This window comes from Pomacea canaliculata, linkage group LG6 (assembly GCF_003073045.1).
Source record: "Pomacea canaliculata isolate SZHN2017 linkage group LG6, ASM307304v1, whole genome shotgun sequence".
Lineage (NCBI taxonomy): Eukaryota > Metazoa > Mollusca > Gastropoda > Architaenioglossa > Ampullariidae > Pomacea > Pomacea canaliculata.
The window spans coordinates 30,457,388-30,474,395 of record NC_037595.1 but is presented as its reverse complement, the minus strand read 5'-3'; the positions used below and the strand labels follow the sequence as shown (position 1 = coordinate 30,474,395).

The 17,008-nt window shown below is 36.8% G+C and overlaps 1 protein-coding gene across 1 annotated transcript; it reads right to left on the bottom strand.

Annotated features, from left to right (window-relative positions):
* Positions 1-670: 670 nt before the first annotated feature.
* Positions 671-15,753, bottom strand: LOC112565743 (metal regulatory transcription factor 1-like). The gene is given in 11 exon segments (XM_025241441.1): positions 671-6,655; positions 6,658-6,749; positions 7,707-7,797; positions 8,054-8,148; positions 9,789-9,902; positions 10,630-10,703; positions 11,027-11,158; positions 11,945-12,095; positions 12,321-12,400; positions 12,995-13,135; positions 15,468-15,753. Coding segments are annotated over 11 exon segments (1,809 nt in total). The 5' UTR covers positions 15,659-15,753; the 3' UTR covers positions 671-6,007.
* Positions 15,754-17,008: the final 1,255 nt, after the last annotated feature.

Genomic DNA, 17,008 nt, shown 5'->3' with positions numbered 1-17,008 from the left:
GGGTCAACCATACATTTGTTGTTCCACTAAACTTGCAGTCGTATCCAAGCATTTCTACCTAGATCAGGCTTTCTGACATTTGTCCATCAGCTGCTTTACCATGGCCTTAGTTGCTGGATCTTTGTGAAACACAATTGCCCCTCATGAATTGACCCTTTTTCTATGTTGTGGCAAGAATGGTTCTTGCTAGGCAAAATTATTGGTGCTGAAGCTCAAGAGCAGTTGTAAAGTTAAAACTTGCACCCACAGGCATTTCTATTCATTTTGGCATGTATGGTTTGTAGTTATGGTCAGCATTTTTTTATGACATTCTGTTGTGTATCCTTAAAACAAATGGATGGAAATCAGATAGGTAAGCTCTTATAGAAATCTTGCTGATCTATTTCTAGAATAAGCAATCCATTTGACTAAGACCAGTACATAAGTTCTCTGTTCCATTAGTACCAACAGGTGTTGAGGAAGGTGATGGCTTAAGGCAGTGCAATGAGGGTCTTGAGGCTGGCTGTCAATTCAGTATGGTTATTCTGTGATCTTTTGCTGCCCATGTCACTGGCAGTATTATGTGGCCAGCTGTACATCTATAAATTGTTAAACCCCTTTCACATCACTCCATAGTTTTATTTCCATGGGCATTCTACTGACCACACATTTATTGAATCAAAAACTTGAAAACATTTTGGAACAATTTAATCATTCTCTGGTAAAAATGGCACATTTCAAGTTGAAACGATGCTGTTTTTTGTTTGTTTGGTTTTTTTTTGTTACATCCCAACAGATCTATGCGCTGCTAAGGTGTAAGAATTTTGATTTCACATTGCATAGGGGTCACTTACATGCAGTAAGTATGAGGATTTCTTGTACATTTAAAACTATTCACATACATCTTCAACCTGATACATTGTTTGATAACCACTGTAAACGTTTGTAGCTAACCTAAGTGCAAAATTATTTTAAAGCTATCAAATGTATAAACTCCATTTAATTTATTAGACAGCATTTAAACACTTGTTCTAGGAGAATCTATACTTTCCTGCAAATATTTTTTTAAAAACTGATAAGCCTGCCAACTCGGATCAGTCTTGAAGAATACAAAGAATCATAATTGTAGTAAGTTGTAAGGCACAAATAGAAGAACAGTGTTGCTTATAATAGGTTAAACATCGGAGGCATCCAAGTTACTTTTCATTGCTGCATCACATATCGACATGCAAGCACACCCACACAGATGGGTGTGATGGATACTTAAACACATCTGCCTGCACATGGCCGTGCAGCAGTCTGTAACACTCTCTTTCATGTCAAAAGCTACATCAGCAGCTTCAGGTATGGGCAAGTGTGTAACAAAGAGGTAGGATAGGACAGCCACAATTGAAATTTATTTGATGTTATATAAAGTAAGGCCAAATGTAACAAGCATTTTAAAGGCCATCTACTTGTTTACCCTAATTAATCAAAAGTTTCAATTTGTAAAATCTATAACATAAGGGAAAACTGAACAAATCTACCTCATAAAAAACAGCTCAGTCTATATAACAGTTTGTGTGAAACTGCCTGCAGATTTCTGATGACAGATGAGTGATAATTTCCAAAGCATATAATAGCTAAAGATGATCTCTGTATAAATTACCTGTACCTTATAAGACAGAATAAGAATAATCCACATACAGACTTGACTGGTAAAATACAATGCCATAATATAAATGCTATGCGAGGGTCATGAACTAAGTTCTAGAATGTACATCCATCCTTTTTTCTTGCACACTTGTATAAACATGCATCCAAAGTAAATTTTTATGATGTAACAAAATCAAAGTAACATGGCAGTGAGGGGACTTCACATTTGTAAGCTAGGGGGGAGGGGGTCAGGGTTAAGATATGAACTTTCATGTCACAAACACTCCAAAACATTAACTAACATTTTCCACGCACGCACAAGTCAATTATCTTACAATTTCACAAGTCATCGTTCTTAGTGGTTTCAATTAAACGTACAAAACAGCTAACAACTGATCAGTTAAGTGCTAAAGGTCGGTGGAAGGAAGCATTTTTTTTTACCGCTTCTATTAAATGTTTTGATATGCAGTTGTATACTGGGCAGGCTTAGTGAAACAAAAAGAAAAAAAAATACATCTTCTTGGTAAGGATTAAGAACTGCAAACTCACCAACTGGAAGAAAACCTTGTAGACTTTAATGCTAAAAACATTATGCAAAAATTTAGAAAAAACATTAAACCTTACAAAATATAATTGTCTAAGGAGCATTAGGACACAATAAATAAAAACATCTAAAGTTTCTGAAACTTCAACACTTCGCCAAATATCACAATAAAGATGCAAATACCAAGTGGTTAACAATAAAATGAGAACTAAACTCTTCAATATAGGGCTGGTGTCTTGGATGTCTGTCAACCACAAAATCCTTTGAGCTGCATAATAATGAGATAATAATTACACATTAGTGATATTTTTGTACACAGCTACAAAAAGGAGGAAAAAAACATGTCATGGGAGATAACCCTAGTTTTTTTTAAACCTCCCTTTCTGGCAAGAAGCATTTTTTTGTATCAAAGAAATAGTTCTTCTAGCAGAATTACATGCAAATTCATGTACTGAATTACCGTCTAGGGCAATGTAGTTTTCACAAAGCTGGCCAAATTCCTTATACATTTAAAGATAGCAAATTAGTGCTTAAGGAAGTTGAATTAACTCTCCCCCACCCCTCCAAACCATAAGAAAAACAAAAATTGTGGAGCAGGGCAGATCATGACTAGAACTTAGCAATGAATTCATAACAAAACAAAATGTCACCTAACATGCCAAAATTAACCAAGTTAAAATGCTAACAAAAACAGTAGTTATGGATTTTATTTTAAGGATACTTTTTATTTACAAAAATGTGCCTGGTGCTTGAAAAAAATGCAAATACGTGCTGTTCAAAGTAGTGCAAAATATGCTCCCAGCTTACATCTACAGTGCAATTGGGAGCAAACCTTGCATCTTAAAAACTTTACTGCCTCTGCTTATTTTATCCCAATCTTGGGTTTTACAGACATTAAACATCGCAAATGCATGTTGTCTCAAGAGCAATTACCAATGTTTTTACTTGTAAACCAAAGAATAAATAGTCTCTTAAGACAGCTCTGTATTTCAAGAATCCACAATAAAGTGCGGAACACTGTTGATGGAAAGTATGTACATATGGAGACCACTAAAACGAATTCATTCACAGCTGTCTAACAATCACTTAAATACAGAATACATCCATCTTCTACCAGAGGCAAAAATCTACATGTTACTCCTTTAAGTTTCATCCTTTCTACTTTTCCGAAAGTTAATAACTTATATATTAAACATTCAAAAAAGTGAAAATAAAAACTAAAAGCAACAGAAAACTTCTGAAATAAAGATTTAAATTTTTTCATCATTTTCTGATGAAGCGAGCAGTACATTTAAAACATTAATACCTTTCATTTTTGTATCAACACACTAAGAATACTGTCATGCTGGTTCTGCATGTTCCAGTTAAATGGAGTGGGACATTCAGTGGATTCGGCTGTATTGAGATATATCAGACTAGAAGATTTTTGCCCAATTATGCAAAGCATCATGTCAAAAGTGTAAAATGAAGACCTACTGCTAATTGAAAATAAAATGCAATATCCTTAAATATATTTTGAATGAATGGTACAACTCAGAAGAACTAAAAAACCATCCACAAGAAGAAGAGTTTCTAGAGATAAAACATGTATGTAGTCCTAATAGTTAAAGGAACAGGCAAGTGAATGGCAAGATGAACTTAAGTGATACCAACAATGAATGTTTCTTGACCTTGAAGGATGATGAGGAAAATTACTGAGTATACTGTTATGTTTTATTGATTGTCTGCAGCTTAAAAATAAAAATTTTTTGCACTTCAGTTAGCTTATGCTAGATCTCTCTCACCATTAAAAATATTATGTTGAACTCTTCAAATCTTTTTTAATGAGTTATGATCAAGTTATGCCACATGCCCCACATTTAGTGTTCCCCGGCCATTATCATCATATTGTCTTTCAAGCAGATAGCTATGGTGTTTGACTTTTCAATTCTTAGTTAATGTCAATGATTTAGTAATGGCCTCCGAGCAACGTTCCCTCTATCACGGATAAACAGCTTGCCTGTTCTTTGGACTAAACCATCATGATTAAACAGCAGGCAGTGTCCAGACAAGCAGGACTAATCACTGATTTTAATTTAGTATTGCAGTCCATAAAACTGGATGCTTTGTTAATCAACTGGCACCAGTATGTAAGCTATCCGTAACTAGATAACTTAATTTTTTTTTTTTTAATGCTCCTAAAAAAATATTTACAACAGGATAAGTCCCAATTATGCAACTCTCCTATTTTTGTAGAGTTTATGTTGGTTGCCTATATATCTGGCAGGCAATATATGTATCCATTCTCTTCCAAAGACCTGTCTTCTTTTTATTATTATTTCTAATCGCCCCCATGTGGAGCACAGGGCCGCAACCAAAGACCTGTGCTATTGTGCAATTTTGTTCAGCGGTCTTCGGTTCCATGCACAGTAGTGCCTATAGTGTTTTGACACTGATTAAATGTTCAACAGGGGATGCTGTCTAGAAAACTGGTTGAGCAGTAAAACCTTTATTATGACACTATTTCTGTTTGAAAGTTGCCTTAAGATCTTATCATTTACTGATAACACTGGGACTACTCCAGGCTCCTTTCTGGCTAAAGCAGAACTTTGTTTTAGGTTTCACACATTGAATGAAATTTATTATTTTTCTAATGAATACAAGAAAGAACAGCCTTGATTTTTTCCTCTATTTATAAAATATCAAAAACCTTTCTTAATTATACTCCTGTAATTAAATGATTCCTTGATTCCATTAAATTTAGCCATGGTGTACTAGCAGTTAATTAAAAAAAAATACCTTGAAAATTAAATTTGTATAAATAATATTTATATTCATCACCTGAGAGCGAAGAACTTTTCTTGAAACTCTCCACACTGCCACCCTTCTTCATACTGCTCAATTTTTATGTGTACGTACAGCCAGTGAATTTTACAAAAGTTGTTCAGACACATTTCATTCAATATTAATGAGAAAAGTTCTGACAACCTGGTAACTTAGAGATAATTTTCTTTTTAATCCACACTTGCACATACAGTGCACTCCACTTATAGCACATTATATTACCATCCCTAACAAATTGGCTTGAATTAATCTTTAAATATATTTGTTAGCCCATTGGATGCCAGATTTTCTGATAGTAAAAACCATTCTGTAAAGTTTTCAATTTTTTTTTATCTTCCATTTTTTTTTTCAGGAAACAAACTAGAAAAACAGCAACCAGTAGGTTACTCATACAACCTTCTCATGTAACACTCTCTCACCAAGTGCTAGTTAAAAAAACGTAAAAACTGACATTTTAGTTTAACTGAATATTATCTTTTTCCTACCATCCTTATCAATTAGGATCAGATCCATCACAATAAAGCCATAAAACTGAGAATTTTTTCATTGTTCAATTGGCTGGGTGCTTTAATGCTGTCAAAGGAATCAAAAATATGAAAAAAGAGTCAACAGTCTCTTACTTTTGCACTAAAAATCGTCTTTTGTTTTAACAAATGGACCATTCTGTATTAACTGTTATGAGTGAAATTTAAATGCCTCAATTAAGTTTATCTATCATATTTGGTCCAGACAATGCACGTCTTCAAGTGGAGTACACTGTTATTATCATTTTTGCATGCATGAGCATACATGTTTAAATACGTGCTCACACAAATATGCACACTATATATTTATGAAATAGTCTGATGAACCTGATAAGTATCACTGCAGAAAACTGTTCTACAAGCACAAATGACATGCTGGCAGACATAACCCGTAAAGCCAACATGCCTTCTTTTAGAGAAAGCATTTCAACAGTGCCAAAGTAATTGAAATTTCATAAACAATGCAAACTCTCTTCCATCAACTTATTGGAGAAGGGCCCTTTTAAACACCTTGCTCTGTGTGACTGCTGGTGACAGGAAGGTGAGTGCTGAGACTGGTTTTGATTGGCACCAGCTCAATGATTGGCCCCTTGTCTGTATTACTGTAGATAGGTACAAACACTTGGTTTAGTGCTACAGGCCCTGTTAAAGTTGAGGGGTCTATTGTCACTGGAATTCCATTTTGTATTGCTGATGTTAAGGTTCCATCATTAGACACTTGCTGGGCAGCAGATGATTCTAAGGAATCTGAACATTGAGTGTTTGAGGTTCCTTGGGCAGCCATGCTATCTGCAGGCATGGAGTTTATGACCTGTGGCAAGCAGCAGGCATCAGCAGCAACAGAGGAGGGACATGCTTGCTGAGGCATGCTGTGAGGCTGCACACGGGTTGATATCACTGATACACTCGCATCACTGCTTAAACCAATGGTTACTTCACTCTTTTCCACAACTGATCCCGGCATTACATCCGCTGGTAACATTGGGACTACTCCAGGCTCCTCTTTTGGCTCAAGCAGAACTTTGTTTGTTTTAGGTTTCACACAGACTGAATTTTCTATAAGCACTGAAGCTGCAGACACTCCTTTAGGTACACAACAATTTGGCATAATCTGTGCAGGGTCCACCACACACATGGCTGCATTAGAGTCACTAGTAGTCAGTATAACTGAGTCTGTTCCCCCGAGACCAGCTTCTGCAGGAACAACAGCAATGATGGGTGGCAGATACTCCTGGCACTAGCAGCTGCAAAATTAAGACGTAAATTAAAAGTAATGTACAGTACTTGAGCCCATTAATACAATTCAGCACTACATTTTTCAGGATTTCTCAGTAAACAAGGAGGAGGTAAAAAGAGGTGACAGGAATAATGAAAAGATTCCTTTTAACATGAGCCTAAGCATTTAATGGGCTAACAGAATAATAGCCTGCATATTACCTGCAGAAAGAATAACTCATTAGTTCCCTTTACATCAAATCATTTAGCCTCTCACTGATACCATTTTAGTTCAATACTATTTTCAGCCATAACCGGGTCCGATGGCGGGGTGTGGTTGCAGCCTTATGCTCCAGTGGGGGCAAATAGGAACAAGAAGTCTATGCAGCCATTAGCATGTGTAAAAACCACTGTGCCTTCTCAAAAGCAATTACCAATGTTTTTATTTGTAAACAAAAGAATAAATAATGTCTTTAGACAGACAACCCATGAGATAAGCACTTTCTTCCCTCAAAACTATCATGAAATCTTGCATATGTCGCATTATGAAAAGTCCCAGAAATTTATATATATGGATGTGACATCTCTCTCTCTCTCACACACACACGGACACTCTGTTATTTTGCAAAATGTGTTAGACACATCATAACATTGTTTGCATGTGCATGTTCTAACACATCTGTTACCATGCAGCAACATCAAAATTATCAATATGTCAGTGACCAAACAGATTGGAAGAAGTCATAACAAGCATAAGTGGTGAGGCTTTTTCTTGAGACATGTGTGAAAATATGCACGGTAAAATAAACTGTGATAATACCCAAATTGTACAGAGATTGTAAAACCAATCATCAGTAGTGTTTTCCACTGCTTTTTCATGAACATTATTGAATTAGGATGAAGTAAACATATGCTTATCTCATCTACAGTCTGGAATTAACTGAGAAAGAGACAACCTGCTGTTGTCATGCCAACCTGTTACATACCTGAGACCTCTTGCTGTCCTTCACAGGATGACGCATAAAGGGAATTGAGAAGCTGTTCAGCTGTCAAAGTAGACTTACTTTCAGATACTACCTGTTTCATGCAATATGAAAGTTTTAGATACTGTGGACTTCAAGATGAAAAAAAAAATCTTTCTAGGTAATTATACATTTTTAAATGCTTTATAAAATGCAGTTATTTACTAAGAAAACGTACACAGTGACCAAGAAAGCAAAAAGACATGTGACTTAACTAAGCTACTTAACACATTATTTCGTATTAGTTCTGCATATTGAATATGCACAAAATGTTACAGCATAGGTTATCGAGTCAGTATGAAATCTGGTACCTCTGCTTGCGTGTAGTCTGGAAATGAGATCATTTCTGACAGTACTGTACTGCCCATCTGATCAGTTTCTCCTAATGATGTGCTTATGTGGTCATCTGCAAAGGAACATAAACACTGTTACATGTAAATAAAAAACAACATTGCTTTTATGCTTTTAGTGTTACTGACTATGAATTTTAAATAAAGCTCTTATAAATATCAAGGGAAGTGCAAACTTCAAACTGTATCCTCTTTACAAGCTTAACTTTGTATGTTGTCAATAAATGCCACTAACAGATGTGGATGAGAGTCAACAGTCCTATGATACGTATCTCAAAGATGATGTTGCTCATAGCACTTACAAGACACACCGATCTTCTTAACATAAATATTTGAGTGTTATCTGCATTATTTCCTTTTAAATCAATTTGACCAAAATATAAAGTGTGCTTCAAATGCTGTTTTCATCTAACATAAAAATTATAAAGTGCAACAAGCAAACTGGATTTGGCCAAGTCCAAGCCTCCCTGTTTTTCAGATTATTTTAACCCCTTTGTGTCTTACGGACTGCAAGTGTATGTTGAATGTATGGGAGAATGAATGAAAATGTCAGAGGGGAAAGGGTTAACTGTGAGACAAAGTGTTTGGTGAACCTGGTTCAGCAGTAGATTTGTGGCGGGAACCGGGTAGAAAATTTACTCAGACCTGGAAAAGTGAAGGAAGAAAACATGCCCGAGTCACGACATGTAAATCTCCCTAGTTGAGATCAGATAGTAGAGCAGGGTAGTGCTGATCGATGCTGGATGGGGCGTGGTACTGACACCTTGTGATTAACCTCACATAGAGGAGGTATGACAGCTTTTTCTGTTACTGCGTATGGAATTGTAATAGAACTCATGTAGATTTCAAAGTCGTAAAAACGAACATACGAGAGAAAGATGTGTGGATTGGAGAATATGGTTTAGAATAGCAGTATAGTGTAAACTTGAGTTACAGGTTTTAGTCGTATGGGCTGATTTAACTGGAGCCTTTCTGGATGAGGAAGAATCGCCTCCCCGGACCATTCCTTGATCACCTTTGGTCCAACACCCAGCAGCACTTGGGCTAGGAGCACCGTCAGCCCTGTGATGTCACTGCGGAGTACTTCTTCTGTGACCCTGGAAACCGCCTCACCGACAAGGCCACTGTGTACGGCCTTTGCTTGCTGTCAACTGCTAAGTTACGCAGAGTGACCAAAAAGCTCTTACCCTCCCTTATTGCTAAACAGTAGAAGAGAGTGCGAGGAGTGTATAATCTTCATACTTTGATTGTAAGATTTGACTATGGTGAGATTGATCATGGGGAGTGTCCCGGATGTAAACATTGTGGATATTGTTTAGATTTTTGTCGCCTTTAGAACGCTGTGTTGAGGCAAATTGTTATGAAGAAGTATTTGTCTTGTAGTCTGTAAAGTCCTGAGCCACTCGATAACGAAATGAGTGTGATTTAGGCAGCCTCAGGCAATCATTTTGTGGTGTGTTGAAAGAACGCGCTTTTGTCTGGTGTTATGCCACCCAAGCCACGACACACATCCGATCCTTCAAAATTCTTGTGCAAAGAGGTGGTCATGTCTGCAATGTTAAGAAATCTTCTCACAACTTCTAAGTAAAGGCCACCACTATACTGTCAAATTTTTTTAGGTGAAATTTCATGTATGCCGCTGATCTTACAAATGGGAAAATATTATGCCAAAATCAATCAGGAAAAAAAAATGTACCTGTTTTATCTTTAGCCTGGTCCCGCTCATGCCTGTTCATGTGGGACTTGAGACTGTACACTGTAGTGAAGGCTTTCCTGCAACCATCTTGTTGACAAGAAAATGGTTTATCACCTGCAGAAGCACAACAATTAAATGTACAACAGTCTTTATTTGACAATTACTTTTGCATTGTGAAATACAAAGAATTGCAATAAAAACAGATGCAACTCAATTCACATTTGCAACTATGAGAAGCCACGTGTTAGCAATTACAGTAGATTACAAAGTAATTCAATTACAGTTGCTAATGACAATTAAAAAAGCTTGTAAAAAGCCCCACAGGACAAGAAAAAGAGACAAACTACAGAAAGTCTTGAACTTGAACTCTAAATTTTTATGAAGTAGGCTGGAGTCCAAATAAGCGAAAACAACCATCACTATCCTCCTCCCAGATCATACCTTTAAATGAGCAAAGTCTGAGAATGGGAAAAGGGAAACAGAATTAAAAAGAAAGGAGGGTGCAAAGCAAAAATGAAAAGAGCTGTGACATTACAGAGTTGCACATGAAACACTTACCTTCTCAATTGTTAATGACAAGAAACGATAAAGGTGAGAGGAAAGAGAGAGGAGTTGTGTAGTGCTATAGCTGCCTAAACAACATGAAACTGAGGATAATAATTGCCGATCTCTTCCACTCTCTCTTTTAGGAGAGCATGACCATATCAACATATGAATATATAATTTACATTCTGAAGTTGTTCTCATTTTCAAGGAGGAAATGTTTCTGTCAAATCTCTAATATCTCTACTGTAATTGTGGCAACAAATCTTTTCTCAATAAAGCTTACAATTCAATTTACCTGTGTGGCTTCGGGTGTGGGTTTTTAGATGATGACTGGCAGCAAATGCTTTACCACACCCATCTTGCTGACATCTGGGAGGGAGGGGAGGAAAAACCCATCAGTTAAATTCCATGTCACTAAAAACTCTCTGCACATCAACATCTGAAGCTGTAGTACTTTACCACCAACAGAATAATATTAACAATGCCACTGGACTACATTAAAGACATTTGATTATATTAGTAAAGACATTAACCTAGATACTCTCATGTTCTACATAAAAAAGGGAAAAAAAAATCAATTTTCCCACAATTCAGTTGCAACTGCACTAGAATTGCACAAAACTGGGTCAACTGGGAGAGCAGGAACAAGAAAAAAATGCCTCTTGAAGAAAGCATGTGACAATAATACTTACATATATGGACGCTCCCCGGTGTGTGTTCGTAGATGTTTTCTAAGGTCACTGAGAGTTGTAAAAAATTTAGTACATCCATTTTCATCACAGTTAAAGGTCTTTCCTGTATGAAGTCGTTCATGTGCTTTTAACCTATCAGGAATAAAATATTTACCATCTGCCTCTTGTTTTATGGTAAATGGTAATAAAAAATAATATTGTTCACTAACTTTTCTAGACAAAGTTAAAAAAATTATACACTAAGTGACTTATACTAGTAAAGAAAAAAAACATTTTATTTTTACTTCTTACTCAGCTTTTAAAAAACACTCTTAAGGAATAATGAAAACATTAAAACATCTGAAACACAAGATTACACCTATGGTGGATGAGAAATGAGAGCCTGACATAGTAATGAGAATGATACATAAATTGGCTAATATATATATAGCAAAAGTAAATGATAAAAGGCTTCAGTGGAATCATATATCTCTCATTATAAAACTGTAAATGAGAAAAATTATAAATAAAAAAAATACAAATCACAAGGTCTTATGTTTATGCAGCAAGAAAGGGACTATGATGGTTAATCACTCAGAAAAGCTATCTTGCACTTTACACTTACTTTCTTATCTTACATTTTGACTTTATATGAGATCAGTTTCTCCTTCTAGTCTATATATACGACTCTTACTGTTGCACTAAAAGGAATTGGCTAATTATAAATTGGTTTGCTTAATCATTCATTTTGTGCACCTTGATTTTCACATACACTATTATCAATGGAAAACAGATTCCATGGAATCATTTATGACTTACGTTTATTCTCTACTTCAGTAAAGTACACCATGGGTCCAAGAAGTTAATACATAAAGCTGCTTTCTTCCTAGAAATGGATTCAATGATCCCATCAATCTAACAGTATTGTCAGAATGTTACCTGTAAAGAGTGTTAAATGACTTTTCACAGCCAGAAATATTGCATTCATATGGCTTTTCGTTTGTATGTACACGGACATGGATTTTTAGGCTATAGGATGTCAAAAACGACTTGCCACATCCTGACTGGTTACACACAAATGTGTAATCACCTGTAAAAGAGATGAAAACTTTTCAGAAACAAAATGTGTATGCAAACAAATCATTCAAACTATTATCTTTTCAAAATATTTTACACTTTTTGTATGTCTAATTCCTATAGAAACAGTTTTAGAAAGTTAAAAATTTTATACAGTCAAAATATTTTTGTTACCACAATTAGCTTCTTAAAATTATTAAAACAGAAATTAAAACCAATGTCAAAATCTTGCACTCACCTCTATGTGTTTTTTCATGAGTCTTGAGGTTTCCCTGTGTACTGTATGTGCGTGTGCAACCAGCAAATGTACACTTGAATCTGTTTTCATTTGAAAATGTCAACAGTCAACTACTGCTATTTGATGACAAGTATAAGAAAAGAAGGGTATGGATATAACCCTCCAATGTTTAACCTCAATGCTGATTTGACTTTGGGTACCATCTTAAAAGGTCACCAGTATTCTTCTACCCATTCTTCTCCACTGTCCATACAATATCAGCTAATTATTGCATAACTTTTTAGTAATAAACTAGCCAAGGTACCCAACATTACTTGGGCTGATTTATCTCGTGAATTCTTCTGACTGTGATTTTTTTTGTCAAACTTTCGATCTACCACTTCATTTAAGTCAAGTTACCAAATAACTGATGTGTGGCATCAGTAAAGTGAAATTCTTTTGACCAGAGGAGATAAAAGCTGTTAAGTTACCAGCCGCCACATGACTTTCTTATTGACCTGCTTACCCACCACTAGCACTGTCAGTTGGTCACTCATTGAATACTCTCTCAAAACAGCCTTCCGGTAGATGACAGATACAGGCCTGGCAAATTTGGTGAGGATCACCTATATGGCATGGATTTAGCTATCCCCTCAAACCACACACACACTGCTACACTCTATAACAATAGGTACCTCTTGACCTCGGTTGCTTTGGTCTTTGGGTTCTGACTCTCTACGGTTAATGTGGCATGTGTAGGATTGCTAGGCATACAGTTTCCTCCTGGCATGATCTGCATGAGGATCTGGTCATCTGATATGGTATGCTGAATGGTGCTATAAAATAGAAGCCACACACACACATATGGACACGCGCACACACACACAATTGTTGATATTATAATTAAACAAAGTCATGCTGAGTCAAATCTGAAAGAAAAAAATGACTTAAAATAAAAATGACCAATGAAATAAAAAAAATCAGCGTATATAAGTTGTACATTTGATTAATAAATAGTCCCAGCACTAAACACTTCATTTCACAGTATCAGCAATAATGCATTAGACAGGGTTTTTGAAATTAGGTATGCATTTAAATTTCTGCAAGCATAAATAAAGTACTGTAATTTTCATTCCAGTAGTTTGAACTGCATCATATTATATCTGAAATACAAATTCATGACATCCAATGTAACCAGTCTGTATATTTCATGACTGTTCTTTCTCTGCTCATTCTGCAAACCGTAGCATGTTCTTGAGAATGTTATTATGATTATATGCTCAATCTTTATTGTCTTAACTGTGCTTTATCTAATGTGCATCTGGTTCCATGCTATACAACTTCTATTACAAGGTTCAAATGTCATCATCATCATTAGTAATCAGGTTGCAGATCATTGAAAACATGTATGAATGGAATATAAAATCATACTTCTTGATCATCCCTACTTTATTCATCTGTACATATAATTTCCTACGCATGCATTTCAGTCTATATCTTAGCATGTCTCAAGTTAAATACAACTGCAAAGCATGCCATTTCACTCTTGAGTCAGGAGCATTTTCCAGGGACAGTAAGCTTGCTGTACACATCTTAATCCTCTTACAAGACACAAGTGACAGTTAAAAATGTTTTGTGTTGGCTCAAGGTTAATCCACATTTATTTGCAAAGAAATTTTACTCTAAACTTTATAACTCTATATCATATAGATAAAGCAAAATTAAACATTGAAAAAGTTAAAATAAACTATAAGAGCTGCCATCATGTTTGTTATACTCCCTTCGGCAGATATCAACAAATCATTTTACAGGGCTCGCCAAAAGTGAATCTGGACTCATCAGCAAACGGCACTCGGCCCTACAGCTGCCTTGCCCAGCATTAATGACATTTTCACCATTGCACACAAACCTACTGGAGTGACTGTGGCAGGGGCTCATGAACAGCAGAATTCTGCTATGCAGATTATATTGCCGCAGGCAGTTGCGGATGGTCTGCTGGTAGATGTTGCCATTCTCAGATATTCTGCAATGATAGTTCTGTTACGAACTGGCCATCATTATGTCCTGTCATTCAGGGCTGTCCAGACAAAGGGTATTGTTCAGTGCTACCTGTCATCCAAAATCAAACCATCAAAATGTCGCAGAATGACAGAATGGCTCACCCCAAGTTAATGGGATACTTCTCTGCCAGAATGCCATCTTGAAGCCATTCCATAGCTCAGCCACAATCCACTAATGTTCAACTTCTTCTTAGAGACATATCCACTTTAGCCCTGTTTTTATCCCAGTTACAGTTAATGCCCAAAGCAGACTTGGAAAATAACAGTAGAGAACGAGGCAAAGGACATCGGAATCACCTGGGCCCAACTGAAGGGGGCTGCCCAAAACTAGGTCCGCTGGCGAAGTGTTGTTGTGGCCCTATGTTCCTCAAAGGAGCAACAAGGAATAAACTAATAAACTACTAACTACAGTTAATGCACACATTTATTTACGCCTTCCTGCTAAACAAGTGGTGAAAAATGTTCACACGACCTGCCATCTGAAACTGTTTCAATATTTACAGCAAAAACATTAGTCTAAGAATCTGTCTTCCAAGGCACTTCATATTTTCAATATTATGTGATATATCTATGATTGAGCAAACTTTTATCTTCTATTCTAGTTAAAAGTATTAACACCTAAACGAAAGTCAAAGCAAATGAAATAACCGGTACAAATAAATAAAAAACAAACACTACTCAGAATTTTACCAAAGAAATAAAGAGTGATAATATGAGGTTTCTAGAAACTAGTTCTCCGACTAGCGTCTGCAGCAGAAAAGTAAACAGAACTGACGTTGAGAATTACGGCGAAGAAAGCTGCCACTCGTACTACAACTACTGCAATTTAGTATCTAAAGTGATAATTGTTCCCATACAAATAGGAAGCAATGTCAAAAAACTTCTTAAAATACTGAATTACTGAGCCAGGTCGTGATTTATATACAGAAGAGGATATTTTGCGAAGGCGAGAGCGAGGAAGAACATGACTTTAGTTCCGTGTGCAAAAGAAATGTCGGACATTCCATTACACTGGGAAATCTAAAAATGAAATACTGTTCATTTCGTTTTAATAACCCCATAAGCCAAAGAAGATAAAAAAATATCGGTGTTCTAATTCACTTCATACCCTTTCATTTCATCTGTGCAGTCGTCGTCCGTATTTCCATGGCCTTCATCAGTGGTCGAGTCGTCGATGTCCCGATCCATATACACCTGTGTAATCCCGCTTGAATCTTCAATCTGTTCATCCTCGTCAAATTCAAGATAATCCACAAGACTAACACCTGATTTTCCATGTTCAAAGCTGTAACCCTCCATTAATTTTGTAACCAAAACGTTGAGAAATGCTGTTGTTTTTTTCCTCTAACCCAACATCGAAACCATGTTTTTTGCAAGCGAGTACCAAGCACTGTCATTGGCCTCTACAGTCTTGCTTTTATCCAATAGAATCCCTTCTTGCAACAATTGATAATATGACAGTAAATTACGTGGATGAGACTGTGAGAATGTTAACACTTTCGTTTTGATCATTTTACTAGGCCTTATGCGATAAAACAGCTCTAAATGAAAATTGCAAAATTATTTGAGGGTCTCACTTTCAATTATGCTGGCCTGTTTCCTAATATTGTTGTACAATTATCAATAAACGACCCGATTGTCTAAGAAAAGTTTCACATAAAATAATTTGTATGGCGCCTTTTCCCAGTATCGGCCAGTCAAGACGCTTCACATACAGGCACGCGAGCACACCTTTAATTTTAGGGCTGCATCTCCACAAATAAACAAACATGTTAGATATAAATATATAGATCTTTGCTTAGTATCAAAAGTTCATCCATATTTTATACATTTCCCTGTAAAATGTACGGTTGTTGCACTGCTTGAGCAATACCGGCGGCGATTTCAGACATATAGTTGATGAATGGCCGGATTCATTGGGATATCTTTTTACATAATTTACACATACAACTACTATATCTATTCCAACCTACCTACACAGCCTAATAAAACCTAGCTAGCACTTGACTCCCTGGGGTGGGAAAGATCAGGATCTGAGTGACGCGAGCCGATTTCCAGCGGGACCATATAGCACCTTGCGGCAAAATGGAACTTCTCATGCTTAGAACCAAAGTTTTCCAAGCGCAGGGCCAGCTGCCTTTCGATAAATAGGTGCAAACACTTACTTAATTTGGCCTGCTATTTATACAGGACAGTTTGAGTCTATACGTCACCCGCCGTTGTCGTCCGTCCACAAACTTTTATTACTGGACTGCTGGCAGATGATCCCCCCCCAGCCCCCGAGTTAACTACTAAAACGAGGCATGATACTACGAAGCTTCCGGTTTGGACACATTCTTTGTTTAGGCTCGCCGAGACTAACAGCAGACAACTTCGCAAGAGGCTAAGCCAGCGATTCTCAAACTTTTACTTGTGACGCCCCCTGACGAACAAAGGTATGTCCGCGCGACCCCCTTAGCCAGCAATGTAAGCTAATTTCACTGATACCGGTATAAGAAACTTTAAAAAAATGACCACCTTCGCGCCCCCCTTGTAAGCACGTCGCCCCCCCCCCGGGGGGCGCGCCCCACAGGTTGAAAACCACTGGGCTAAGCGTTGGTCTTGGCAGACAGACAACAGTCCACCTATACACGTTCATGATCCACCTAT